Source organism: Oncorhynchus kisutch, linkage group LG23 (genome assembly GCF_002021735.2).
Source record: "Oncorhynchus kisutch isolate 150728-3 linkage group LG23, Okis_V2, whole genome shotgun sequence".
Taxonomy (NCBI): domain Eukaryota; kingdom Metazoa; phylum Chordata; class Actinopteri; order Salmoniformes; family Salmonidae; genus Oncorhynchus; species Oncorhynchus kisutch.
Window position 1 is genome coordinate 14,302,920 of NC_034196.2, and position 27,812 is coordinate 14,330,731.

Sequence of the window (27,812 nt, forward strand, 5' to 3'; positions counted from 1 at the left end):
TGGGCAGATTGTAGATTGAATTCAGGCTGTAACACAACAAAATGTGGAATAAATCAAGGGGTATGAATACTTTCTGAAGGCACTGTGCATAATTCAGTCAGACACCTCAGAAATGACAGATGACAGGAGGCGAGGCTTTGCAAAATTATCTATAAATAGAATAGTTAGAGAGAGCACCATACATCTTCAGGCAAGTGTTGACTTCTCAACAAGACTTCACAACCACAGTGGTTAAAACAAAGGTAAGACAATTGTATACACTTTTTATGCAGTATGTTTCAATCTTGTCTATTAATCAGGTTCCATTTTTTTCTCTGTTATACATGGTAATTCTGATCCATGTGCTATGAATCTGTTATTAATATTGTGTAAAAGTAGTATTTTGTGAAAAGTTCTCACACAATCTGAAAAACAGCTACGGGCCACATGACATTTCAGAGTGCAGCATGGTTTTTCAAAAGATGATCTGATGAACCCCTTTTTGCTTTTCAGAGATGAAGCCGTTTCCCTCCCTCCTGGCATTGGGGTTGTGCCTGATGTTCAGCAAGCCAGATCTGTCTACAGAGGAAAGCTTGAGTAGCCCATTCATTCAAAGTTCAGTGGAGGAGGCAAAGAGACTCGTAGATGAAGCTTACAAGTACTCCAGAGAAAAGTGAGTGAATCTGACAATTGTCTTTGTAGATAGCAGCACTAGTGTCACTGTGTGCAGTTAGCATAATTGTCTCACTCAGTCGAACAGATGGATTTGCACTAGGGAAGTCTTTCTTATTCCTCTTTATTTTGTATTTCCTTTAGAAAATAATGGTTTTAGTAATTTCAATTTCTCATAATTTCTAATGATTAGGCCATACAGATTTAATGAAAGGTGAGGCTAGAGAAAACAAATTATAGACCCTCGTGTTAACTTCTTATTTCAACACTGAGCAACCTAATCAAGAAATACTAGCCTCTTGAGGGAGCCGAAAAGAGGTATAGTTCTGTCACAATCAGAGAGGAAGCTGTGTATCTTTTCAATGGAAGAATTAGGACTGAATTGTTGCCTTAACCATGTAATTTTTCAGTAAAACTTTTACATTTTTTTCAGATTTTTATTTTATTTTTGATGAAGGGAAGAGGGGCATCTGTTAAACATTTAATTACATTTCTATGGCATTAGTACTGAATCTGCCTCTGTACTGAGATTTTATTCAACTTCAGGAGCATGTTTCTGTTCATAACTTCATCTTTTTGTCAGGAGTCTGGAGAGAGTGCGTGGGCAGTCCACCAGGCCCTCAGATGTCCTGCATCTCCTGAAGCAGCCTGCCAGGGACACACGCTCTGCTGTACGGTCTGCAGACTACCTGGAGAACACCCTGAGACTGATCCATGAGAAAGTCCACAGCACACACAGGCTGCACAAACGCTCGCTCAACGCAACAGGTCAGTAACACACACACACACACACACACACACACACACACACACACACACACACACACACACACACACACACACACACAGTGAGGAATTCAGAATACATATTCACTCAGATATAGACACGCACCATTGTAATAAGTACACGTACAAGTCTTTGTTATCCCTCTCTCTTGTTTCTCAGACCTGCTCACACCTGAGGAGCTAGACACCATCGTCCGGGTAACTGGCTGTGCAGCTCGTGTCAGCAAACCCTCCTGCCACACCACACCCAATATTAACAAGTACCGCACAGCTACTAGCATCTGCAACAACCTGTAAGAGCACCAGGGCATTTTTTAATTTTTAATTGATTTTACTAGGCAAGTCAGTTAAGAACAAATTCTTATTTTCAATGATGGCCTAGGAACAGTGGGTTAACTGCCTGTTCAGGGGCAGAACAACAGATTTGTAACTTGTCAACTCGGGGATTTGAACTTGCAACCTTTCGGTTACAAGTCCAACACTCTAACCACTAGGCTACGCTGCCGCCCCATGGTGGGTTTAATACTTCACGCAACAATCTGAAAGCCTTGCACATAGAAGTTGTGTAGGGTGGAATGTAAGGGGAAGTTCATGTTAGTGTACACTATGTCTGAGGTCGGCTAAGTGCATAGGCCTCAGGAGATGTAGCCATATCCCTTGAGTTTCTCAAGTGAAGTTTCTGTGTATTTTCTTCATGCTTCTGTGTATTTTCTTCATGCATCAGGAAGTACCCTCGTCTTGGAGCCTCAAATACACCCTTCACTCGTTGGCTGCCTGCTCAGTATGACGATGGGATCTCTCGACCCAAAGGCTGGGACCGAAACACACGCTTCAACAACTTTATGCTCCCTCTGGTATGACGACAAAAAATATAGTGGGAATAACTGCTACTATGTTACCACAAGTTATGTATGAAGTAACATAATTGTATTTATCCTTCTCCCTCTGTCCTCTTTCTCTCCTTCCCTTTGTGTTTGCAGGTAAGGGAGGTCTCTAACCGTATCCTGGCAACCAATGATGCTGGTGTTAAGTGCGATAGCAAGTACACACACATGGTCACCCTCTTTGGCCAGTGGAACGACCATGACCTAACGTTCACGCCCTTCTCCCCCAGCATTCGCTCCTACAGCAACGGCCTGGACTGTGACGAGAGCTGTGAACGCTCCGAACCCTGTTTCCCCATCCAGGTCAGTCATCGCTCTCACCATCACATCCCACAGCCTTGACTTACAGCACTACGACTATACAGCCATCTCTGTATATCTTGCCCTTTTCTATCCATGGTCCATGGATTATTAGGTCTTCAACATCTGTTATTTCCTCCATGACCAGATTCCTCCCAGAGACCCACGCTTGCCCACTGGCCGAGACAGCTGCATCCCAGTCTTCCGATCAGCGCCCGTGTGCGGCACAGGAGAGTCTGCTTTCAATTTCGGTGGCGTGGCCAACAAGAGGGAGCAGATCAATACCCTTACGGCCTTCCTGGACTTGGGGCAGGTGTACGGCTCTGAGGAGGGGTTGGCGCGTGACCTCCGGGACCTTACCAACGATGGGGGCCTGCTGCGTGTCAACAAAGAGTTCACAGACAATGGGCGTGAACTACTGCCCTTCACAAAAGTGACGGGTAACATGTGTGCCACCCGTCAGAGAGTCACCAACCAAACCAATGCCAAGGAGGTGCCCTGCTTCATTGCAGGTTAGCCTTTTAACTTTGTTTGTCTGAAGAGTAGACCATCTTCTTAATACTGAGTTGCACCCCCTTTTGCTTCATTGCAGGTTAGCGTTTTAAGTCTGTTTGTTTGAGGAGTATAGACCAATGTACAGTATATTTAAGTTAAAGTCTAAAGATCAGAATGAGGCCACTGCTCAACATTTTCTTCCAGTAACTTCACATTTTAATTAAATAAATTCTTTAAACGTCATGTACAATAGCTGCCCAGACACAGACAAACAAGTCATTCTCTGTCTGCCAGGTGATGCCCGTGTGGATGAGAACATAGCCTTGACATCTATTCATACAATGTTCATGCGTGAGCACAACCGTCTGGCCCGTGCCCTGCGTCGTCTCAACCCACAATGGGATGCTGACACACTCTATCAGGAGGCCCGTAAGATCATGGGTGCCTACACCCAGGTACCACAAATAGACACACATCACTGATACTCAGGGTGTGAGTTCCTTCTCTCCACTACTCGTCCAGTGTATACTCTCTAACACACACTCTCTTTCCCTCTGCTTCTCATTCTTACACGTAAATATTCCTGAATATTCTCACAGACACAGCTTCCCTATCACATACACATCTACAAATGTGTGTCTCGCTCTTCCTTTCAATCCCTCCTAGGTGTTTGTGTTCCGGCACTACCTGCCGCACATTGTGGGCCCAGACACCATGGCCCGCCAGCTCGGCCGTTACCCTGGCTACAATGAGAAGATTGATCCCAGCATTGCCAACGTGTTTGCTACAGCAGCCTACCGCTTTGCCCACCTGGCCATCCAGCCCATGTTGTCCCGCCTGGATAGCAACTACAAGGAACATGCCAAGTTCCCCAGTGTGCCTCTGTTCAAGGCCTTCTTCACCCCCTGGAGGCTGGTGTTTGAGGGTGAGTGGTGGGAGATAATCATAGGGATGCTATGTAGACCCCTTGCCAATTGCTAACTAATTCACTTTGATGGTACAAAAGGATAAACATTTAAATATTCAGTTCTCTCTCTGTCCTTTTTCAGGTGGCATCGACCCTCTGATCCGAGGTCTGGTGGGTCGGCCTGCTAAGCTGAACACCCAGAATCACATGATGGTGGACGCTCTGAGGGAGAGACTCTTCCAGTTCGTACAACACCTGGCTCTGGACCTGGGCTCCCTCAACATGCAGCGTGGACGTGACCATGGCCTGCCTGGTACACACCTGCCTTATCCCATCTACAAACTATACTGATACCACAGATAAATACATCTATACCGTTATACTCATATTACAGTTGATCCTTTACGCATGTAAACACCAACTCTAAAATGTCCTTCATCTTTCTCTCTTCCTCAATATAGCTCTATCAATCTGTTCCATGCACAAATTATTTTCTTTCTGTCACCCAACCTAGGCTACAATGCTTGGCGTAAATTCTGTGGACTCTCAACTCCTACGAACCAGACTCAGCTGGCTGTGGTTCTGAACAACAAAGACTTGGCCCGCAGACTACTGCAGCTCTACGGCACCCCAGCTAACATTGACGTGTGGATGGGGGGCGTGGCTGAACCCTTTGTACGAGGAGGCCGCGTCGGGCCTCTCTTCGCCTGCCTCATAGCCACCCAGTTCCAGAGGATTCGCCAGGGAGACAGGTGTGTGTGTGTCTGTGTGTGTGCAAGCTTGCGTATTTGAGTGTGAGGGAGTGGTTGTTTGTCAGTCAGAGTATGCATGTGTGTTTCATGTCCTCATCATGCTTGTTGATCCACAGGCTGTGGTATGAAAACCCAGGCGTCTTTACCTCGGCACAGAGGGCTGCCCTTAGTTGTGCCTCTCTAGCTCGGATCATGTGTGACAACACTGGCATTCTAAAAGTCACCAGTAACCCCTTCAAGATCCCCAATCGTAAGACCAACGGTATCATCAACTGCAACCGTATCCCACAACTCAACCTCAAAGCCTGGATTGTGAGACCAACTAACACCAAACAGCAGGACCAGAACCAGGAGCCGGAACAGGAGGCGGAGGAGTCAGACCAGGATAACAAGGTAATTGGTTCAAAATCAGTTAATAACCCATCGACCCCTCTTTCTAAAAATCACCCTCTTTTTCTGTATTCCTTTCTAGATCCCCCTGAAGTGAGGCCCCCCCGGATCCCAGGGGCCCAGCAGCAACGCCATCCAGCAGCCCTCCGCCATCTCTGTCCAGCTGGCCGACAACTTTTGTTACTTTTTGTGTTAATTCATTCTGAGGCAAAAATCCAAGGAGTAGCCTAAACGTATGAATTGCAATGCATTGATTTGTGCAAAGGAATGCAAAATATTTGATCAAAACGTTTACAAATTCAAAAGCTAAGGTATTACTAAACAGAAAGCGAAACTACTGCTAAATTCCTCTATACACACCACCTCAAAAAATACATTGGCACTGAACATGTAGGACTACTGTAAATCAGTTAGTAGTTTTAGTAGCACATTTTGTATAATTGTAATTAGTTGATTATCAACAAATTTAACAATATTTGGTTATATTCGTAGCATACGTTCAAGTCAGTTATCATCAGACTTTGTTAAATGAAGCACACTTCCTGAATTGTGTAATGATTTAAATGTGTACTGCATTCCTATTTTCTTTACTGCTTTTTATGGTTTATTTAACAAATATTTCATTTGATTGAAATATGTCTAATTGTATGAATATGTACTGCATCAGAAAATAAAAATAAAAATGCACCTCTAACATTTGTTTGCAGAATGCCATTGTAGCATAGAAGAATACATTGGAAGTTGCCTGTCACTTGTCCAAACGCATGTACAGATTATTTTTGTAGTACGTTTTATTGGTTTCTCACAGTCCTAAACTAAACTGTACACCAATCATATCATCAATCATAAATAATGATAAAATACAAAACACTTTTAATATAATACAATGTAAAATATGCAATATATACAAAACAACAATACTACAAAGACAGGATCCCTGTTCGAATACCCATACCAACATACTGTATACTACATACTTAATGAGTATATACTACATACTATTAGTTCATTTTAGTATACTGTAAATGAACGGTATCGTTTCGGTAACTAGAGCTTCTCCTGTCTACCGTGAAGTTGATGCTGTTGCTATGATACCTCTTGCTAGCCTGTTTGCATAACAAATGCGATTTCGGGTGTTTTCATAAATTCAAAGTGTGCTCTGGGCGTTGGTAAATCCAGAGCGTTGTCAGATTGTCCGTTGGTAAATCCAGAGCGTTGTCAGATTGTCCGTTGGTAAATCCAGAGCGTTGTCAGATTGTCCGTTGGTAAATCCAGAGCGTTGTCCGATTGTCCGTTGGTAAATCCAGAGCGTTGTCAGATTGTCCGTTGGTAAATCCAGAGCGTTGTCAGATTGTCCGTTGGTAAATCCAGAGCGTTGTCAGATTCCTCCGTTGGTAAATCCAGAGCGTTGTCAGATTGTCCGTTGGTAAATCCAGAGCGTTGTCAGATTCTCCGTTGGTAAATCCAGAGCGTTGTCAGATTCCTCCGTTGGTAAATCCAGAGCGTTGTCATATTGTCCGTTGGTAAATCCAGAGCGTTGTCAGATTGTCCGTTGGTAAATCCAGAGCGTTTCGCTCTCGGAGCGTTCAGAGGGCACACTGGCCGAGGAGTAAGGTTGATCCGAGCTTTCAACAGCAGCCAAGCACCCACGCTAACATTGGCTAGCTACTTCCAGACACAAATGAGAGAACACCTCACTCTGCCCATTTTACTCGCCCTAGCAGAGCTGTTTAGACTGTTTTCATGTTATCCAGAGTGTTGGTGACTGTAACTGTGCTGCTGGCAACAACTTATTTTGCTGACATTTACTGATAACTCTATCAGTTATTCTGCACTAGAGGGCTCTGAAATCGCAGTAGATAGCCATAGAAACGTACAACTATACCACTTAGCTAAGAATGATGTAAATAATCAATAAGTCAATAAACGTTGGGTAGTAAGTTAGCAGGTAGTTAATATACTGCCTGGCAAGTTCGATGTAAGTTCAATGAAAGTTAGGTAACTAGCTAACACACCGCTACATACTTCTGTAAAGCTATGGGGTTAGTAAGGATAGCAGAGCTAACAAATTGTCAGCCAACATATACAACAACTGTATAGTAACTTATTTGAAAAGTCATTACTTTATTACATTGCTCATGTCACGGATGCCTCCAGTACTGTTGCTGCACCAGTTTCGGAGGTCTACGTCACCGGCCTCTAGAAACTGAACTCCTCATATTCGCCCCTGATTAGTAATTGTATAAATGTGCCCTTTGTTCACCATTGTCTTGTTAATTCTTGTTCCAATGTCCGTTGGTCGTGTGAGTACCTGTGCCTTGTTATTTTGGCTTTCGTGCCGCTTGTATTGTGCAGATGATTGCGAGTCTCGTCCTGTGTTGTATCATTATGCGCTTGTGTTTTCGGGTCTCGTCCCGTGTATTTATTCGAGGTACTCCTCGCTCTTTTGTTTGGGTCTCAACCCTGTGTTTTGTATACGTGTTTGTTTGCTCTTCGCCCCCTTGCCTTTACATGGCACGCTGTAATTTTGGTAAATTTTTTAAATAACTATTACGCATTCCTGCGCCTGTCTCCTGACCATCATTTGTACCAATGTGACAGCTCAGCATTTTAACATTTGTCATAATTGGTTAAAGCAATACACTTTTATCCGCTGCCGTCGGACTTTGGCTGCATATTTTCTGCCATTATCTTCAAATCTGAAAAGTTATGAATTAATTAGAAGCAGGTGTTTATCGTTGTCTCTGATTGGGAACCATATTTAGGAAGCCATGTTTTTGGGGTATTTTGTGGGTGATTATTTCCTGTGTCTGTGTTTATGCGTCACGGGACTGTCGTTGCCAGTTCACTGTTATTTTGTATTTGTGTTCATGTTGAGTTTTCTTAATAAATAACATGGACACCTACCACGCTGCATATTGGTCCGATCCTCTTCAGAGGAGGAGATCTGCTGTGACACTTGATGCAAAATTGAACAGAAATACAATGGTTCATTGGACCAGTCTAAAACTTTGCACATACACTGCTGCCATCTAGTGGAAAATCTAAATTGCACCTGGGTGGGAATAATACATTATCGCCTTTCTCTTGCATTTCAAAGACGATGGTACAAAAAAAGAGCCAGATCCTTAATTAAATTAAGAACAAATTATTTTCAATGATGACCTACACTGATAGATTTTCCTATATTGTTTTACCTCCACTGTTGGCCAGCTCAATTTTGGTGTTTTCCTCCTTGGTCGTCATATCTTATAAAGGATAGCTATGAATGTACCTATGCCCTGGACTTGCATTTTGTTGTTTCTATCCCATACATAGCCTTGAAAGAAAGGGAAATGTGCTACCTCCTACCTGGACAGTTTCTGATTGATAGAGGCAACTCTTTGTTGAAGGTCAAGGCTGTGTTCAAATAGTAACTGTACAGTGTTGCATGTGCAATTTCACTGGATTTGTTTTAGGGTGGGTGAGAAGGCACTGTGTTTGCAAGACAACCTATTACGATTAAAGCTACCTGTCCTTTAGCTTTCTGTCACTAACGTGTTTCTTGGATGTGCCTCTGACTGCAAGCCAAGGGTCAGAGGAGAACAAACATATTCTACACGTCCTCAATACAAGGCGAGACTACACTACTAGAGAGACACAAATCATGTTTTGTAGGTCTTTTAAAATGCAACTGCTCTGTAAAATGTCCACCAATATACTATTGGTTCTCTGTTTGGTACCTGCAATATCTTCCACAAGATAAATGCCAGTGTTGCACACCCAATAACTTCCAAAATAAAGGGCCACCACCTGTTTGCTGGTTGGCTGCAAGATATTATATGCCCAGTAGATGGTGCCAGTGTGCTATTCATAAGCTTTGGTGAAGTGAGCTGTAGTGACTGCAAATTATGGCAACTGCAGTGGCAGTTATAGAACTGAACAGGACAACAAAAAGGAAACTTGAAATATCTTTAAGTGTAATTTTGCTTCAGATTAACATTCTGACCTGGCTTCTCTTGTTATATCGCGCTCCCCCCCCTCACATGTCTTTCTTGATTTTACTACATCCTGTCCATTTCTTTGAATCATTGCTTCCATATTACCCAGACAATGCACAGTTTATGGTGATTGTCCTGGGAAGAACTTAATGAGACATCATTACATTACACGTTTAGTATTTGCCAACATTCAAAAGTCCAGGGTTCACTTTGAGCCACAGACTGACTCCCATGTATTTCAGATGCCAGACTTTAAGAGGTTGAAAAGAACTGATCATTATGGAGTTGGAATGAAACTAGCAGCTCCAGTGCCGTTGTGGGCTGGGGCAGTACAGTGTGGGGGTCTCTGGGGTTCCTCTCTGCCTCAGGGGCTCCTCCTCCTGGATGCTGTGTATAAGCCTACTGATATTTTGAAGCCTATGCGTGCAGAATGCCACGTAGCCTGTGGTATGTGTATATATGTGTGTGCTGCCAAGATGCAGTTCTATACTCTTACATTGAGTTGAGTAATTGAAACCAGCAGTTTATGAAAGAAAAAACATAGAAATTGTCAATCTTGATGTTTATTTGTCTGCAGTATAGAAGTGGAAGCCTAGTTTCAAATACTTGGTGTTGGAAATTTATGACCACAAGATAATTTGACTGATATTGCAAAGGGGATGTGGATTGGGAAATGGTGACTGGATAAAATACTTGAGGGAGGAAAATAATAAACTGTTGGGGTGTATGTGAGGGACAGGAGGAAGACATAATAGTATCATCACCACTAAGCAGCCCATACTAAGCAGAGCAAATTGTAATTTTAATGTCTAGTTTTGATTTATATTTGTCTGAGTTATAAACTAATGTGAATTCAAATGTAAAACATTTAACCATGTCATTGGATTTAGGTTAAAAGTTGAATTTTAAAAAATGCATTCCCTTACAGTGATGTCTCAAGTTTTTCACTCATCACACATATATATATTTATTATTATTATTATTATTTTGTATTACATGTAAACGTTGATTCAACCAGTTTTTGCCCAGTGGGATATCTTTGTCTTGATATTGAAAGGTGAAAAAAAATCTAACACTGGTATATTTCTGCCATAGCCTATATCCAAGCTGGCTCTGATCTACCAGTTGAAGTTGTTTGCTTGAGATATTGGGATGCAGTTGATGTCAGCTCCTGCTGCCTCATTTCCTACTGCTGACAGAAGATTCTTATACAATCATTTTTAGAAGTGGCAGTCTTTGAATAATTCGTAGCATGTCCACAAGGCTGTCTGTGCCCAAAGTCGGAAAGCGAAAATTCAAGCCACGTGGACAAAGGAACTTGGCTAATGGCTTGCATATGTGGTTCCACTGGCTAGGAACACTGTGCTGCCCTTACCAGAGAGGAGTCTGCATGGAGTGATTCAAAAAATGACTCGGAAAAACAACCGTGGCCAGTACAGATGGTTCTGTTGAACAGAGGGACCAACCCAGAAACAACTACGCATATTTTCACTTTTTGGGGAACTATTGGTATGCTGAATCAAAAGTATTGACAATTACAGCCAACTAATCAAATCCTGTTCAAATGACTAATCAACATTTCCTTCCTCCTTTTTCTCTGAAAAGATAGACCATCTGTTCGATTTACTGGAAATAGGTCTCCACTTATAATAAATCTATAGCATATATAACTTAACTGGAAAAAACACAACATTTTATATTTGAATGCTTTAACAGGTGAATGGAAAACCACGTTGATAAGAGTACTAGCCTGCTCCAGTGAGAACAATAAAACATATTTACCATTGTTTACATGTCTTTTGAGGCTGCTTTTGTTTTTCAATTAACATAATTTGACACTGATGTACTTTCCAAAGACAGGAAAGTTTATTGTTGTGACAAACCTCCCGCAAGTTTGTTGCAAATTTGCTCCAAATTAGTGTCTTCAGAAAGTATTCATATCCCTGGACTTATTCCACATTTTGTTGTTTTACAGCCTGAATTCAAAATGGATTACATTTTTATTTTTCTCACCCATCTACACACAATGCTCCATAAAGGAAACGGAAAAATGTGTTTTTAGACATTTTTGTAAATGTATTGAAAATTAAATACCGAAATGTCTTATGTAAGTATTCACACCCCTTAGTCAATACATATTAAAATCCCTTTCGGCAGCGATAACAGCTGTAACTCTGAGTACATCTTTATTAAGAGCTTTGCACACCTGGATTGTACAATATTTGCACATTATCCTTTTAAAAATACTTCAAGCTCTTTCAAGTTTTGTGTTGATCATTGCTAGACAGCCATGTTCACAAGTCTTGACATATATATTCAAGGAAATGTAGGTCAAAACTGTAACTAGGCCACTCAGGAACATTCAATGTCATCTTGGTAAGCAACTCCAGTGTAGATTTGGCCTTGTGTTTTAGGTTATTGTCCTGCTGAAAGGTGAATTAGTCTCCCAGTATTTGTTGGAAAGCCGACTGAACCAGGTTTTCCTCTAGGATTTTGCCCGTGCTTAACTCTATTCCATTATTTTTATCCCAAAAAACTCCATAGTCCTAGCCAATGACAAGCACACCCATAACATGATGCAACCACCACCATGCTTGAAAATATGAAAAGTCGTACTCAGTGATATGTTGTGTTGGATTTGCCCCAAACATAACTCTTTGTATTCAGGACATGAAGTTTATTTCTTCGCCACATTTTTTGCCACATTTTACAGGCTGCATGTTTTGGAATATTTTTATTCTGTACAGGCTTCTTTCTTTTCAATCTGTCGTTTAGGTTAGTATTGTGAAGTAACTATCACAGCCATTAAACTCTAACTGTTTGGCCTCAGAGTGAAATCCCTGAGCGGTTTCCTTCCTCTCTGGCAACTGAGTTAGGAAGGACTCCTGTAGCTTTGTAGTGACTGGCTGTATTGATAATAACTTCACCATGCTCAAAGAGATAGATAAAGTAGACATTGAATATCTGCCCTGCTTTTTGATCTATCTGCCCTTTGCGAAGCTTTGGAAAACCTCCTTGGTCTTTGTGGTTGAATCTGTGATTGAAATTCACTGCTCGCCTGAGGGACATTAAATGTAATTGTATGTGTGGGGTACAGAGATGAGCTACTCATTCAAAAATAATGTTAAACAGTATTGCACACAGTGACTCCATGCAACTTATTATGTGACTTGTTAAGACTTGCTATAACAAAGGGGTTGAATACTTATTGACTCAAGACATTTAAACTGTTGCTTTTTTATTAATTTGTAAAACTTTCTAAACGTCATTCCACTTTGGCATTATTGGGTATTGTGTGTATGCTATTGACACAACATCTCAATTTAATCCATTTAAAATTCAGGCTGTAACGCAACGAAATGTGGAAAAAGTCAAGGGTGTGAATACTTTCTGAAGGCACTGTAAATAGTGTGCCACAAAATATTCCAAGTTTGCAAATGTTTGCCACTACTGGTGAATCTGCGGCAAATCTTTGCCACTAGAGGCAAACTGGTCATCATAAGCCGTTTCTGATGAACAAAGGAGTTCCAAGAAAAGTAACCGTTGACGACCAATCAGGGAGATTAGAAAAATATTTTGGAAAATGGAAACCAAACTATTTAGCTTGCTACCTGTCAAAGTGTTCAGGTGAGTGTCTAACTTACTAAACTTCCTATAAACAAAAACATTTGTCTAATTGATCCCCAGTTAGCAATGTCATGTTTTATGGTATAGAGTGAAACACATTTTGTTGATACCAGTTTTTATCTAACGTTAGTTATCGTATTTTTGCGCAATTAATGTGATAGCTAACTAATGATTTGAGTAAACACTTATTTTTAGGTGAATACGTTTCTGTCTTTTAATGCCAATATGGATGTCAATATGCTAGTTTCACTGTTCAGTAGCATGTTAGCTAGCACAACAGTTAAGGTTACAACAAACAACAATATGAGCTGATTTGACGTCAAAGCAAGACTTTACTTTTTGCAGATTGATACCCCTACCCGTTGTGTTGGAAGAGGCTGCATCAACTCCCTGGAAAGATGTTTGTGGTGCAGTCCCTCATAACGCTTTTATTGAGTGATAAATGAGCGTGTCCTCTTCAAGCTTGGTAAGGGAATGCAAATGCATGTTATTCTCAGAAATGTAGCCAATACAGATATTTTATTGCTTTGAACTAGTAGCTAGCACATCTTGATCATGTGTTCCTTCTCTCTTGCTAGAAGCAATCAGTTACAAGACAAAACCATTTTTTGGGCCTTCAATCAATCTGAGGACACAGAATGATGTGTTCAAAGTCAAAGCTTCTTGCACACATGGCTTTGAAATGAAAGCTATCATAAATTCATTTTCGAATTGCCATATTAGGCATAACACCATTTTTGGTTGGGTTTCTTCCACGCAAGCCTTATACACCTGAGTCAGGAACCAAAGACAACTAGTAGACAACTGTCTCTTAATGATGAAGTCCCCAGTCTAGATTGATTATCATAATTAGTTGATTAGTTTTAACCAATTATGCTGAGGCTTGGCTGGAGTGAAATCGTGTATACTGTGCCTTCCTTAGGAACAGTTGGCCACACATTTTAAAGGGAGATTTAGTAGGCCTAAGTCCCAGTTTATGCTAGCTACATCGTTTGTTTATATAGCATTTGTAAACGGCAGAAACATTGTTTCTTTGCTGAAATATATACAGAAATCTAGTTTCAGTGAGAAGCATACCAACACCAAGGTAACTTCGTAACAGCTGACTGTTTTTTCAAAAGCCGAACCCGCTCATTAGCTGCTGAGTCTACCTTTTTAAGATGCCAAAATAGAAAATGTTTTCAGTATCCTAATTGTGTTTCTTTTGTTTTCTGAATGTTTCAGTGCATGCATTCAACAAGTTTTGGACGAAAGGGTTCAAAGTTCTCAAGTTCACTCAAAAGTCAATAGTTCTGAACTGGTTTTTAATTTTCTGTTTGAATTATTTCAGTGTTAATTATCTTTTAAACTTCCATTGGTTGAAAAGCTATTGTTTAGTTCATGTAAATTCTGTAGTTGCCCCTTTAAACATCCTACGGTCAATTTATGTGGAGAAGATCCAGTCTTTGCTCTTTTCAGCATTACCATGCTGAGGACTTCAAGTTGTATTGGATTTATTTGTATCTGTTAAGACATTGAATACATTGTTTAGTATATTTTGTACGTTTAGTATGTTCAGTTTTCTCTGTGAGAAGCAAGTTCATTTAAAGTTCTATTTGATCTAATTTGCATATTTGTACAGAGTTTGCTGCAAATTGGCCAAAGGTTTGCCACAACTGTTTGTTAGAAGGGAAGGGAAAGTCAAATAATGCCTCTTGGCTCTGATTTGCCTTTAGAGAGCTTACACAAGGGATGATGTGAAGTCATGTGACGCTTGTCGAAAGCAGATGTGCAAAGCAGACTTAGAATTCACCACTGGCTGGCCTATTCTATAAAGTTGGATTTTTCCACAGTGTTAGGTCAATGACACATTCTATGCCAATCTATGCAAAAATGCAATGTTCATTTATTATAATTTTAGGAGGTTAAAAACGAGTGCTTTCCATATTTCACATATTTTGTATTTTTATGTGGTTGATGAAAAGAGCTTTGTGGACACATAGACTAATCAATCTGTAATGTACAATACTGTTGAATTAATGACTATAGAAAGTGTCCAGTGTCCAATGGAAAACATTCATATTACAAAACTGTGAAAGATTAAACATTTTTAAAAAGCATTATATTGGTTTGCTACAATCTGTCCCCTAGTGTCACGTGTGGATATAACATTGCTCCCTTAGTTTCAGGATTCTTATTGTACGTTGTGTATTTTGATAGTGTACAGCAGTGTTGGCTGTGGATTGAGAGATTAGATTGTGTTGTGTTCTAATGTTTTTTCATCTGGTAGTGCAGTGCAGTCGTGGCTACTGTGGTCAGTCGTATAAAGACGGCTAGGCAGAGAAATGAAAACCATTGATTTAAGATTTCCCAACCATGTATTATGTCCCTAGGCCTAGTGTTAACAACAGGGAAGTGTTTTCATTGGCATACTGCAAGAGAAGAGTAAAGGTTTAGATTTGTCCAGGGCTTTAGGGGTCAACGTGGTCATACTGCAACCAGAAGCCACAATGAAACACTCCCAATTGAAAAAAACACACAGACCTCAATGTGTTTATTGCATAAAATAACTGCTACATAAAATCATATTGCAAAGCTTGAAAATAAGATAATCACATTGCCAAAGAAGGGCCAAAAAGAAAGAGGGTATTGGAGAAGTATAACTGGAATATTTTGTTCAGTTTAGGTTTATGGAACTTGGGAGTGGATGTTCCAATGACATGTAAACCCATCATGCATTCCTGTTTACATTTCAGAGCTCCTCCTATGAGAAAGTTGATGTGCTGAGATTTTGGCACAATGGGTTGCACTTTCGTCAGAGTTCATCTGACAGCGTAAGTGCTATTTGTCATAAGATTTTGTTGATCTGGCAGAGGAATTCATTTTCTTATCACATACTATGAATAAAAGGCCATCAGAATCTTCCCAACTAATGTCTGACTATAAAATACTGTGTGTGTGCTGTGTTTTCTCCCAGGATATTCCTAGGTGGGGTAATTGCAGAAAGGCATTGTGACTGTGATGTGCTTTTCCAAGACAGAAGCAGTCATTAGGAAATTCTACACATCAGTGATTCCACCTTGATTACCCAGATAGGTCTCAACATATAAGTGTTTGCAAATTTGTAATATATCAGGGTGACATAGGTATTTACTGAGGGACCAGTTGAAATGTCGATTCATTGAGCCACTATGTATCCTAGATAAATGTATCTAAAAGAAAATTAAACATTCATATTTAATTTATAAATGTTGAATATTTGTCATTTTACTCCATGGTTAGTATTTAGGCTACACATCCTCACCTCTTTCTAATTACATTACACAAGGCCTTATGTCAGACAGTTATATAACTTCAGACAGTGCAAGAAAAACCATAACACATGGTTTTCTGTTATCCAACTCTGGCGCAGATCCATTTGGAGGGCCGGTGTCAAGTAGCCTTTCTGTCTATTTATTACATGAGCACCGGGCTTGTCTAAAAACCGAATTAGAAACTTCAAATGTTCAACTCCTCCCCACTCTTAGCGCATCTGCAAAACTCCGAACAGAACGATGTGAGGTTGCGTGGCGAACATAGCAATACTGGTGAAAGTTTTTCAGTATTTCATTTGGTGTAAATTAGACTTACTTTAATGTACTTTAGTTTCAAAGTACAAATGCTAGACCACAGAAATTAAAATATTTGTAATTATTAGTCAATCTATTTAGTTGAACTAATTGTATTATGGGCGCGTGTAAATTTGGCATTTTTTATGCGTGTGGGCACGTATGTTTATTAATTTGGATACTGCAAACTGTCCAATCTCAGCGGCATCCACCAGAGACGAGACAAGTAAATAACCAAGTGCCAGGTATACGGCAGACAATACAATGGGCGCACAATGGTAACGTTTTTAGCCTTCTGAGTCACGGCTCGGAATATCGACCACCAAAGCAAAAAGGCGGCAATAAAGAGCAGGAGAAACCTGTCACCATCATTAGAGATGGGGAAGCTAACAAGCCTTCTGACTCCTCAAGACAGTCTCTCTCGTCTACCCACACAGTGTCCCGTGCAGGAGCGCGCCCGCGCTGGCTACCACCTCAAGTTCCAAAGCCGCCGAGGGGACAGGGGCACCAGCATCAGGATGTCCATCCAAGTGGCCATGCAGAAACTAAGGCAAATGGCACGAAGAATGGGACACAGGACAAACCGTCCCCTTCGCCGAGAAGAGAAGACGTGATGGCAGGGGATGATCCTTACAACCCATACAAGACCTCCGATTCAGATTCAGATAATCCTTACTACAATTACTATGACGTGTACGAGAGTCCCAGGCGCAGAGAGAGACCTGGATATGGCACAAGGTACCATCAGAACGGTAAGACTGTGGACTATTGGACAGCATGTTTGAAGGGTTGGAATTTGGAATGCATTTGCTGCAGTGCCGGAATATTTTGTCCAGTAGCTGTGAAAAGATAAAAAAAGATACGGTCTGTCAGTTTTTTCTTGATATAACAATAATTTGTGATTAAAACAAATGCATCCCCTCTAGGTCTGCCTGATCTTGTACCAGACGCATACTACATTCAAGCCTCCGTATATGTCCAGAGAGTTCCAATGTACAACCTCAGATGTGCAAACGAAGAGAATTGCTTGTCAAGGTATTATTGGAACAAACTCTATGGGATTTAAAGAAGGTTATTGTCCAACAACTTGTGAGTCAGAATGTGTGTGAGTCGTAACACTTGAGTGTGTGCGGTTTTGGTTTACCCTAGAGCAGCATACACATCCCACTGGGCACTAACTGGTTGAATCTAATTTAATGTAATTTCAAAGTTGGAAAAATTACCCTATTGTCATACTTGAGTAAAAGTGAAGATACCTTAATAGAAAATGACTCAAGTAAAAGTGTAAAAATATTCGTTTTAAGTATCAAAAGTAAATGTAATTGCTAAAAATATATTTAAGTGTCAGTTTACTTAAGTATAAATGGGCTGTACTGGGCTTGTGTGGTCTGCGGTTGTGAGGCCGGTTGGACTACTGCCAAATTCTCTAAAACGACGGAGGCAGTTTATGGTAGAGAAATTATCTGGCAACATCTCGGGTGGACATTCCTGAAGTCAGCATGCCAATTGTATGCTCCCTCAACTTGAGACATCTGTGGCATTGTGTTTTCTGACAAAACTGCACATTTTAGAGTGATCTTTTATTGTCCCCAGCACAAGGTGCCCCTGTGTTATGATCATGCTGTTTAATCAGCTTCTTGATATGCCACACCTGTCAGGTAAATTGATTATTTTGGCAAAGGAGTAATGCTCACTACCAGAGATGTCAACACATTTGTGCAAAAATAATTGAGATGAATAAGCTTTTTGTGCATATGGAAAATATCAGGGATTTTTTATTTTAACTCCTGAAACATGGGACCAACACTTTACATGTTGCATTTTTATTTTTGTTCAGTGTATAGGCCAAGGGTTTTAAGCATTTGTTGATTTCAAATCTAATCTTCAAGTTAATCATTAATATGTTGGTTTCCTGTCTCCATCTCAACCAAATATCAAAGTTAAAGAATAGTATTAAATCAAACTTAATTTAAAGTGCATTTAAAGTTTGATTAGATTTAGTCCTATTCTTTAACTTACATTTTTGGTTGAGATGGAGACAAACTGGATATTGAATTGTGTTTGGTTGTCAATGCAACTAAATATCAACATTTGAAGGAGATGTATCGTCTGCTTGGATAGTTCCATGTCTGCCACTATCTATTCTGCCTTCAATTCCAGTTTGTTTACAAATTAATCATTTATGGATCTTGGATTCATGTCTCCATCGCAACAAAAATGGTGAATAGGACTAACTCAAATGAAATCAAACTTTAAATGTACTTTAAATAAAGTATGATTTGATTCATTTTCTTTAACTGTGATTCTTGGTTGAGATGGAGACGTGACTTCAACATATAAATGATTAATTTGTAGACATACTGGAATTAGTTGACAACACAATCATTTCTGCAATACATTAAATAGCCTATTAACTTTTTGACAAGTTAACAAATTACATGTTGGATTCAAGTCTCCAAGTAAACCAAAAATAAAAGATAAAGAATAGGATTAAGCCAGTGGCTCAGATTGGCTAGTTTAATCATTAGATATCCTTTAAATGTTGGTATTTGGTAGTGTTGTCAACAAGACACAATTCAATAATATTTTTGTAATACAGGAAATAGCCTTAAATTGAGACTCTTTACAAACTAAATGTAACAGTATTTATTCTACCTTTAAAATGAGTAATACATCCATGACCACATTGAGGTTAGCCTACTGTAACTATAAATGTCTTATGTAATCATAGAAGGTGTGCATGTTCGAGATAGCATGCAAAGGTCGTAGGTCTGACCTTCACAATTGCTGTAATAATCTTGAACATCATTGATCCCTTGCACTATGTACTTTTAATGTAATCTCAACTGCTATACAGGTCATTTGGTTGTGCTATTAGGGATAGTTCACCCAAATTACACAATTGCATATTGGTTCCCTTACCTTGTAAGCCAGTGGTCGATTGCCAAATATTTCTGTAAAAAAACAACAATGATAACACCTTAGGTTCCTGTTTTTTTTGTATTTGTCTCGCGCTCTTGGCGGTAGATGCACCCAATTCAGCTTCCCTGCGCTCCGGATAGGTGAAGTGATCCAATGTTGAACCATTTCATGTGTCTGAAGGTACAAACTCTTACCTTCTCAGCAGGCCCAGAGAGCAAATCAAGTGCACTATAGGCCTACCGCTGGCCAATCGGATGGCTCAGATTACCATGTCTGCAGTAAAGTAGCAGGCTTAAAAGAAAGCTACAGCAAAATTGTCACTGTTAGATTACAAATCTTTTAAAACCATGACTAGAGAGAGACTGTCAACGAACACAGCAAATAGCTGCTGTTTTGAGTGAGTTTAAGTTCTTACTCAGCACTGTCAGCCTATAAAAGTGTTATCAAAATGCGTGCTCTTCCTACTTCCACTCGCACTACAACCAACACTGCAGCTGTAATGAGTAGGAAAGTGTATAGATAGGTTTGTGTTATTATTAGATTAATATTTAACTTTCGCTGTTCATAGGAGTAACACCATGAATTTGTGTATGAGGCAGGAATAATGTGGTGGGACTCGAGTTTCGCTATCAGCTGGAAGACACACTTTTTTTGGTCAGTGTCAGCAAAGGAAAGGGAAAGCGGAGGGGCGGACTCCAGTCTCCTACTCTCTCCCTCCGCTGAGACTGACCATCAGATGCAGGCATCATCAGCCCAGTAAATATTAAAATGTACGCTCACACAGCTGTGCCTCACAAGTAATACAACAACTGATCTATTACCAATGTGAGCATATAGCCTACCTCAAATTTGATATGTATTTTTTTTAAATTGTGCGAACTACAACGCATTGGCAGGGCGTTTCAAGCAAAGCCAATATGCAGTGATAATCTATTGGGCCTATAGCGTAATGCACAAACCTCATTGCTACAGAACTGTTTTACTGTTTTTAATAGGTTAATGTGTCATAGGCTTACGTTTTTTAAGATATGTAAAATAAAAAATCTTTGCGTTAAATCTCAGCTTGCATTTTGACTCAGAAACTGATCTTGACTTAGAAAAGGTAAGTCTATGACAGCAATCATGATGAAAGTAAATCATGCTTTGGTTTAGTTTCCCTGGCACTGTTTCCACATGATAACATTTTAACATTTGTTGCAAATCCCATTCAAGTCATGGGACCGATATAACAGTGCCAAGGACACTAAACCAAAGCATGAATTGCTGTAATACCTTGTCCTTACAGGGTTAGGAAACCAATGTGTCATTTTGTATTTTGGGTGAACTGTCCCTTTAAGTTGTTGTAATAACTGACATTGTATTACCATTTTACTTTGTTGTGCCTTTAAATGGTTGAAAGTGCAGTGATAGCACATTTAAGTGACAACTAAACCAAAAATCAAACATTGTTTTTCTATTGGAATTTGGTTGTGCTTATAGATGGTTGAAAGCATTGTGATAAAACATTGGGAACTCAGCAAACTTCTGTTTGTATTTTTGAGTGGGTGAATAAAGGTTGAAATCTCATTGATCAACATCAATGAAATATTACCCAAATGTTGAAATGACATGGTGTGCCCAGTGGGATGCATTTTGTGGATAAATAGAATCCTGCCACCAATTGGGTGGAGTGGTAGAATTCAACAAATCATTTAAACGCTCTGCAGTTTACATGGAAAAATCTTCACTAGCCCAGACTGTAAACTCATTATCAAAACTAACCCAAACAGCCATATCCTTTTTGAAAGGAACCACTCCTCCCTCTTCCAAACCTTTCCCAGAAATGTAAGATCATACGCTTTCCTAAAAAGGAGGTAGTGTATATGGCTTATAAATGCACTCGATCCCATTCTGTGTCCAAAGTGTATTCAGTTCTGTATTCAAGTGTATTGTTGTTTTTGGGGGGGCAGTTCGGCTTACAGCGCCAGAGACTATGACACCCGGATGCTGCTGAGGTTCCCACAACGTGTGAAGAACCAGGGGACGGCTGACTTCCTGCCAAGCAGACCCCGCTACTCCTGGGAATGGCACAGTTGTCACCAGTGAGTCTCAATGTCTATATGCCTTTCCACCTTGCTCTGGAAATGTGTGTTTCTCTGTCTCCATCTCTGTCTGCCATTTACACAAACACTGTTTTCTTTCACTCTTTCTTATTTCTTCTCTCACACAGAGTGGATTAATGTCCATATTTTGATCAGCAACATACTGGTCTCATCAGACAGATTTGTCTGGCAATATATAGCAATGCAAAAGTCTGTTTTTGACTCCAATTTCCACTTCAAAATAGTTGACTCTAACCCATAACTTCGGCTGCATATGAGGAATGTGATGCTGGATGTGTAGCCAGAACCTTCAGAGGGAAAAGTCTCTAACCTTGTCTTAATGAATACATTCAAAAGTATCTCGATTCCACAGAAGTCTGCATTTCACGTTACCTCAGCTTACCTAAATCAGTTCTACCAAATTTCGATCGACATGTTAAATGTGCAACCAGAGGGAAAACAATTCTAGATCACCTGTACTCCACACACAGAGACGCATACAAAGCTCTCCCTCGCCCTCCATTTGGTAAATCCGACCACAACTCTATCCTCCTTATTCCTGCTTACAAGCAAAAATTAAAGCAGGAAGCACCAGTGACTCGGTCTATAAAAAAGTGGTTAGATGAAGCAGATGCTACACTACAGGACTGTTTTGCTATCAGACTGGAACATGTTCCGGGATTCTTCCGATGGCATTGAGGAGTACACCCCATCAGTCACTGGCTTTATCAATAAGTACATCGAGGTCGTCGTCTCCACAGTGATACATACGTACATACCCCAACCAGAAGCCATATATTACAGGCAACATTCGCACTGAGCTAAAGGGTAGAGCTGCCGCTTTCAAGGTGCGGGACTCTAACCCGGAAGCTTATAAGAAATCCTACTATGCCCTGCGACGAACCATCAAACAGGCAACGCGTCAATACAGGGCTAAGATTGAATCATGCTACAACGGCTCTGACGCTCATCTTATGTGGAAGGGCTTGAAAACTATTACAGACTACAAAGGGAAGCACAGCCGCGAGCTGCCCAGTGACACGAGCCTACCAGATGAGCTAAATCACTTCTATGCTCGCTTCGAGGCAAGCAACACTGAGACATGCATGAGTGGATCAGCTGTTCCAGATGACTGTGTGATCACGCTCTCCGTAGCCGTCGTGAGTAAGACCTTTAAACAGGTCAACATTCACAAGGCTGCGGGGCCAGACGGATTACCAGGACGTGTGCTCCGGGCATGTGCTGACCAACTGGCAGGTATCTTCACAGACATTTTCAACATGTCCCTAATTGAGTCTGTAATACCAACATGTTTCAAGCAGACCACCATAGTCCCTGTGCCCAAGAGCACAAAGGAAACCTGCCTAAATGACTACAGACCTGTAGCACTCATGTCCGTAGCCATGAAGTGCTTTGAAAGGCTGGCAATGGCTCACATCAACACCATTATCCCAGAAACCCTAGACCCACTCCAATTTGCATACCGCCCAAACAGATCCACAGAGGATGCAATCTCTATTGCACTCCACACTGCCCTTTCCCACCTGGACAAAAGGAACACTTACGTGAGAATGCTATTCATTGACTACAGCTCAGCGGTCAACACCATAGTAGCCTCAAAGCTCATCACTAAGCTAAGGATCCTGGGACTAAACACCTTCCAATGCAACTGGATCCTGATCTTCCTGACGGGCTGCCCCCAGGTGGTGAGGGTAGGTAGCAACACATCTGCCACACTGATCTTCAACACTGGAGCCCCCCAGGGGTGTGTGCTCAGTCCCCTCCTGTACTCCCCGTTCACCCACGACTGCATGGCCAAGTGCAACTCCAACACCATCATTAGGTTTGCAGACGACACAACAGTGGTAGGCCTGATCACCGACAACGAGACAGCCTATAGGGAGGAGGTCAGAGACCTGGCTGGGTGGTGCCAGAATAACAACCTATCCCTCAACGTAACCAAGATTAAGGAGATGATTGTGGACTACAGGAAAAGGAGGACCGAGCACGCCCCCATTCTTGTCGACGGGGCTGTAGTGGAGCAGGTTGAGAGCTTCAAGTTCCTTGGTGTCCACATCACCAACAAACTAGAATGGTCCAAACACAAGACCGTCATGAAGAGGGCACGTCAAAGCCTATTCCCCCTCTGGAAACGAAAAAGATTTGGCATAGGTCCTGAGATCCTCAAAAGGTTCTACAGCTGCAACATCAAGAGCATCATCCTGACTGGTTGCATCACTGCCTGGTACGGCAATTACTTGGCCTCCGACCGCAAGGCACTACAGAGTGTAGTGCGTACGGCCCAGTACATCACTGGGGCTAAGCTGCCTGACATCCAGGACCTCTACACCAGGCGGTGTCAGAGGAAGGCCCTAAAAATTGTCAAAAACCCTAGCCACCCCAGTCATAGACTGTTCTTTCTACTACCGCATGTCAAGCGGTACTGTGCCAAGTGTCGAGGAAATTTCCACGACACAAGTCTAGGACCAAAAGGCTTCTTAACAGTTTTTACCCCCAAGCCATAAGACTCCTGAACAGGTAATCAAATGGCTACCTGGACTTCTTGCATTGTGTGCCCCCTCCCAACCCCTCTTTTACGCTACTTCTACTCTCTGTTCATCATATATGCATAGTCACTTTAACCATATCTACATGTAAATACTACCTCAATTAGCCCGACTAACCAGTGTCTGTATGTAGCCTCGCTTCTGTATGTAGCCTCGCTTCTGTATGTAGCCTCGCTTCTGTATGTAGCCTCGCTTCTGTATGTAGCCTCGCTACTGTTATTTTTCACTTTTATTTCTTTACTTACCTATTGTTCACCTAATACCTTTTTTGCACTATTGGTTAGAGCCTGTAAGTAAGCATTTCACTGTAAGGTCTACATCTGTTGTATTCGGCGCACGTGACAAACTTTGATTTGATGTATTTCTCTGCATTGGAACAACATTCTTTTCTGTTTTTTTTACCTACATGTTTGATTGAATGCCAGCCAAAGTGATTGAAGCAGTTATTTAAACACTGATCAAACTCCATTGTCCTGCTTCTCTCCAGGCATTACCACAGCATGGATGAGTTCAGCCACTATGACCTGCTGGATTCAGGTGGGAGGAGTGTGGCTGAGGGACACAAGGCCAGCTTCTGCCTGGAGGACAGCTCCTGTGACTACGGCTACTACAGACGCTTTGCCTGCACCTCACACACCCAGGTTACCGACACAACACGTGTTGCTTTATGTCATGTTGACCAATCGAATCAAAAGGGACATCCAACTTTTACTATTTTTCTGTAGATTGTATGGCTGTTCAGAACCAGGCTATGATATCCAGCAGAGATGCTTACTTACAGATGAATACTCTTGTCTGTAATGGCATGAGAGGGCTGCTTACTGTTTTCTAATCATAGGGCCTGAGTCCAGGATGTTATGATACCTATAACGCAGACATCGACTGCCAGTGGATCGATATTACAGATGTGAAACCTGGGAACTACGTCCTGAAGGTTTGTCACAAAAACAGATGACATTATTGGCACTTTGGTGCTGAACAACGTGTCCCAAGGTATTCAAACACCAGCTCTGAGAAGCAAAAAGGCTGATTATAAATTCCTTGACTGTGTTCGGAATCAATGTTTATCCGTCCCCTGTTACGACTCTGCAACTGTTTTAGACCACATTTTCATTGTCTTTATGAAATATGGAACATTTGTACTCTCACCCCTTTCTTTCTGTGTTTTAGATCAGTGTGAACCCCAGCTATCAGGTTCCAGAGTCTGACTACAGCAACAACATTGTGCGCTGTGAAGTTCGCTATACTGGCAACTATGCCTATGTTTCAGGATGTCACATCTCACAGTGAGTCTTCAAACTCTCTCATTCTACAAACTATTGTGCATGTTTTTTAGTGCAGGAGTCAGGACTAGGCATAGGTCTGGGAAACGGGCCCATGATGCTTCAACACGTGATTTCTCATAACTCACATTACAAGATATATTATGCTGTGTATGACGAAATGCTTTCTTCTTTTCTTCTCAGATATTAAGAGGGGGAAGTCATTCTCCAAACCACTGAAGCATTTCTGTAAAAACTCCATGACAGCCAAGAAAACATCTTGAACAAAATGTGGACACACATGGCTAACTGAAAATGTGTAAGAATGGTCATACTCTTGTTAAGTTGGCCTTTGTTTTTCAGGTTCATTAAACATGTTTTTCTCAAGCCATTCTATAAGTGCAATAAAGTAATAATTGCATTTATAGGTTTCATTATACTACATTACAATAGTTTAGACATGTTTTAAATGGTGTAAATCAAATAAATGGAATTTCAGACGTTCAAAGCTCAAGTGAGAAATTGCTTGTTTTTACATATCAATTACACAATATTCAGCACCACATTGTATGCAATTTTTCTTCAGCTTGCTTTAAGAGCACAGAATGTGCATAGTAAGATGCAGATTTCAACCATGCCATTTCCCTCATCATTTTATGTCAAACATATCATCAAACATCTCATCCCTTTCACCCTGTTATTGTTAATATTATTATATACATTTGCTTGCGATTAGTAGCTTGTACAGTTGAAGTCGGAAGTTTACATACATCTTAGCCAAATACATTTGAACTCAGTTTTTCACGATTCCTGACATTTAATCCTCGTAAAAATTCCCTGTCTTAGGTCAGTTAGGATCACTAATTTATTTTAAGAATGTGAAATGTCAGAATAATAGTAGAGTGATTTATTTCAGCTTTTATTTCTTTCATCACATTCCCAGTGGGTCAGAAGTTTACATACACTCAATTAGTATTTGGTAGCATTGCCTTTAAATTGTTTAACTTGGGTCAAACACTTTGGGTAGCCTTCCACAAGCTACTCACAATAAGTTGGGTGAATTTTGGCCCATTCCTCCTGACAGAGCTGGTGTAACTGAGTCAGGTTTGTATCCTACATTTTCTTTATGATTGAGGTCAGGGCTTCGTGATGGCCACTCCAATACCTTGACTTTGCCACAACTTTGGAAGTATGCTTGGGGTCATTGTCCATTTGGAAGACCCATTTGCAACCAAGCTTCAACTTCCTGATTGATGTCTTGAGATGTTGCTTCAATATATACACATAATTGTCCTTCCTCATGATGTTATCTATTTTGTGACGTGCTCCAGTCCCTCCCTCAGCAAAGCACCCCCACATGATGCTGCCACCCCCGTGTTTTACGGTTGGGATGGTGTTCTTCGGCTTGCAAGCCTCCCCCTTTTTCCTCAAAACATAGCGATGGTCATTATGGCCAAACAGTTCTATTTTTGTTTGATCAAACCAGAGGACATTTCTCCAAAATGTATGATCTTTGTCCCCATGTGCAGGTGCAAACCGTAGTCTGGCTTTTTTTATGGTGGTTTTGGAGCAAGTGGCTTCTTCCTTGCTGAGCGGCCTTTCAGGTTATGTCGATATAGGACTTGTTTTACTGTGGATATAGATACTTTTGTACCTGTTTCCTCAAGCATCTTCACAGTTCTTTGCTGTTGTTCTTGGATTGATTTTCACTCTTTGCACCAAAGTACGTTCATCTCTAGGAGACAGAACGCATCTCCTCCCTGAGCGGTGTTTATACTTGCGTACTATTGTTTGTACAGAAGAATGTGGTACCTTCAGGTGTTTGTAAATTGCTCCCAAGGATGAACCAGACTTGGAGGTATACACCTTTTTTTTCTGAGGTCTTGGCTGATTTCTTTTGATTTTCCCATGATGTCAAGCAAAGAGGCACTGATTTTGAAGGTAGGCCATGAAATACGTCCACAGGTACAACTCCAATTTACTCAAATGATGTCAATTAGCCAATCAGAAGCTTATAAAGCCATGACATTTTCTGAATTTTCCAAGCTGTTTAAATGCACAGTCAACTTAGTGTATGTAAACTTCTGATCCACTGGAATTGTGATGCAGTGAAATAATCTGTCTGTAAACAATTGTTGGAAAAAATACTTGTTATTCTTGTTAACAAGAAATGTGTGGAGTGGTTGAAAAAGGAGTTTTAATGACTTCAACCTAAGTATGTAAAAGTCTGACTTCAACTGTATGTTTACAACTTAAATTCAAGGTTACTTTTGAATATTTTTATGACCCTAAGGGTTTGAAAATGATTAGATATAAGCAAGTACATACTGCGCCCGTGCTCTAAAACATTTAGTTGTGTTGTGAAATGCTTGTGCTTATGGTTAGTCTGCTAGCGGTCTCTTTTATCCTGTTTGATATTTATGCAATGAAAGAAACTAACTGCAACGTTTTGATGTATTCCAGGAAATCTACTTGAATAAATCAGTGACATTCATTGTGATTTTGTTTTTCAAAAATATTCATTTTCAAGCAGGTTTTCCCGCAGTTGATTGATTTTAGAAACATATTGGTCGTCTCGCGTTGTAATAACTTTCCACCCCAGTAGATGGGAGCAGTGCGAC

General features: G+C 40.8%; 2 protein-coding genes across 2 annotated transcripts; both read left to right on the top strand.

Moving 5' to 3' along the window:
• The first annotated feature begins 494 nt into the window (after positions 1-494).
• On the top strand, positions 495-5,361 carry LOC109868171 (eosinophil peroxidase-like). Its single transcript, XM_020457617.1, has 12 exons — positions 495-652; positions 1,235-1,419; positions 1,598-1,730; positions 2,162-2,291; positions 2,418-2,624; positions 2,770-3,133; positions 3,411-3,571; positions 3,783-4,041; positions 4,166-4,336; positions 4,538-4,775; positions 4,892-5,168; positions 5,281-5,361. Exons 1-12 carry the CDS (start codon positions 495-497, stop codon positions 5,359-5,361), a joined length of 2,364 nt encoding a protein of 787 aa, XP_020313206.1.
• Positions 5,362-12,640: 7,279 nt separating this feature from the next.
• On the top strand, positions 12,641-25,705 carry LOC109868574 (protein-lysine 6-oxidase-like). Its single transcript, XM_020458229.2, has 10 exons — positions 12,641-12,772; positions 13,118-13,238; positions 15,508-15,585; positions 15,729-17,111; positions 17,286-17,394; positions 21,231-21,362; positions 24,417-24,570; positions 24,768-24,863; positions 25,100-25,215; positions 25,396-25,705. Exons 4-10 carry the CDS (start codon positions 16,478-16,480, stop codon positions 25,400-25,402), a joined length of 1,248 nt encoding a protein of 415 aa, XP_020313818.1. The 5' UTR covers positions 12,641-12,772; positions 13,118-13,238; positions 15,508-15,585; positions 15,729-16,477; the 3' UTR covers positions 25,403-25,705.
• Positions 25,706-27,812: the final 2,107 nt, after the last annotated feature.

Bases quoted from the DNA above. Each gene is read 5' to 3' on its own strand.
- LOC109868171 (XM_020457617.1), top strand. From the start codon at position 495: ATGAAGCCGTTTCCCTCCCTCCTGGCATTGGGGTTGTGCCTGATGTTC. The intron at 2,292-2,417 runs GTATGACGACAA...TTGTGTTTGCAG, and splicing joins ACAACTTTATGCTCCCTCTG to GTAAGGGAGGTCTCTAACCG. The intron at 4,776-4,891 runs GTGTGTGTGTGT...GTTGATCCACAG, and splicing joins AGGATTCGCCAGGGAGACAG to GCTGTGGTATGAAAACCCAG.
- LOC109868574 (XM_020458229.2), top strand. From the start codon at position 16,478: ATGGGCGCGTGTAAATTTGGCATTTTTTATGCGTGTGGGCACGTATGT. The intron at 17,112-17,285 runs GTAAGACTGTGG...CATCCCCTCTAG, and splicing joins CACAAGGTACCATCAGAACG to GTCTGCCTGATCTTGTACCA. The intron at 17,395-21,230 runs GTATTATTGGAA...TTGGGGGGGCAG, and splicing joins GAAGAGAATTGCTTGTCAAG to TTCGGCTTACAGCGCCAGAG.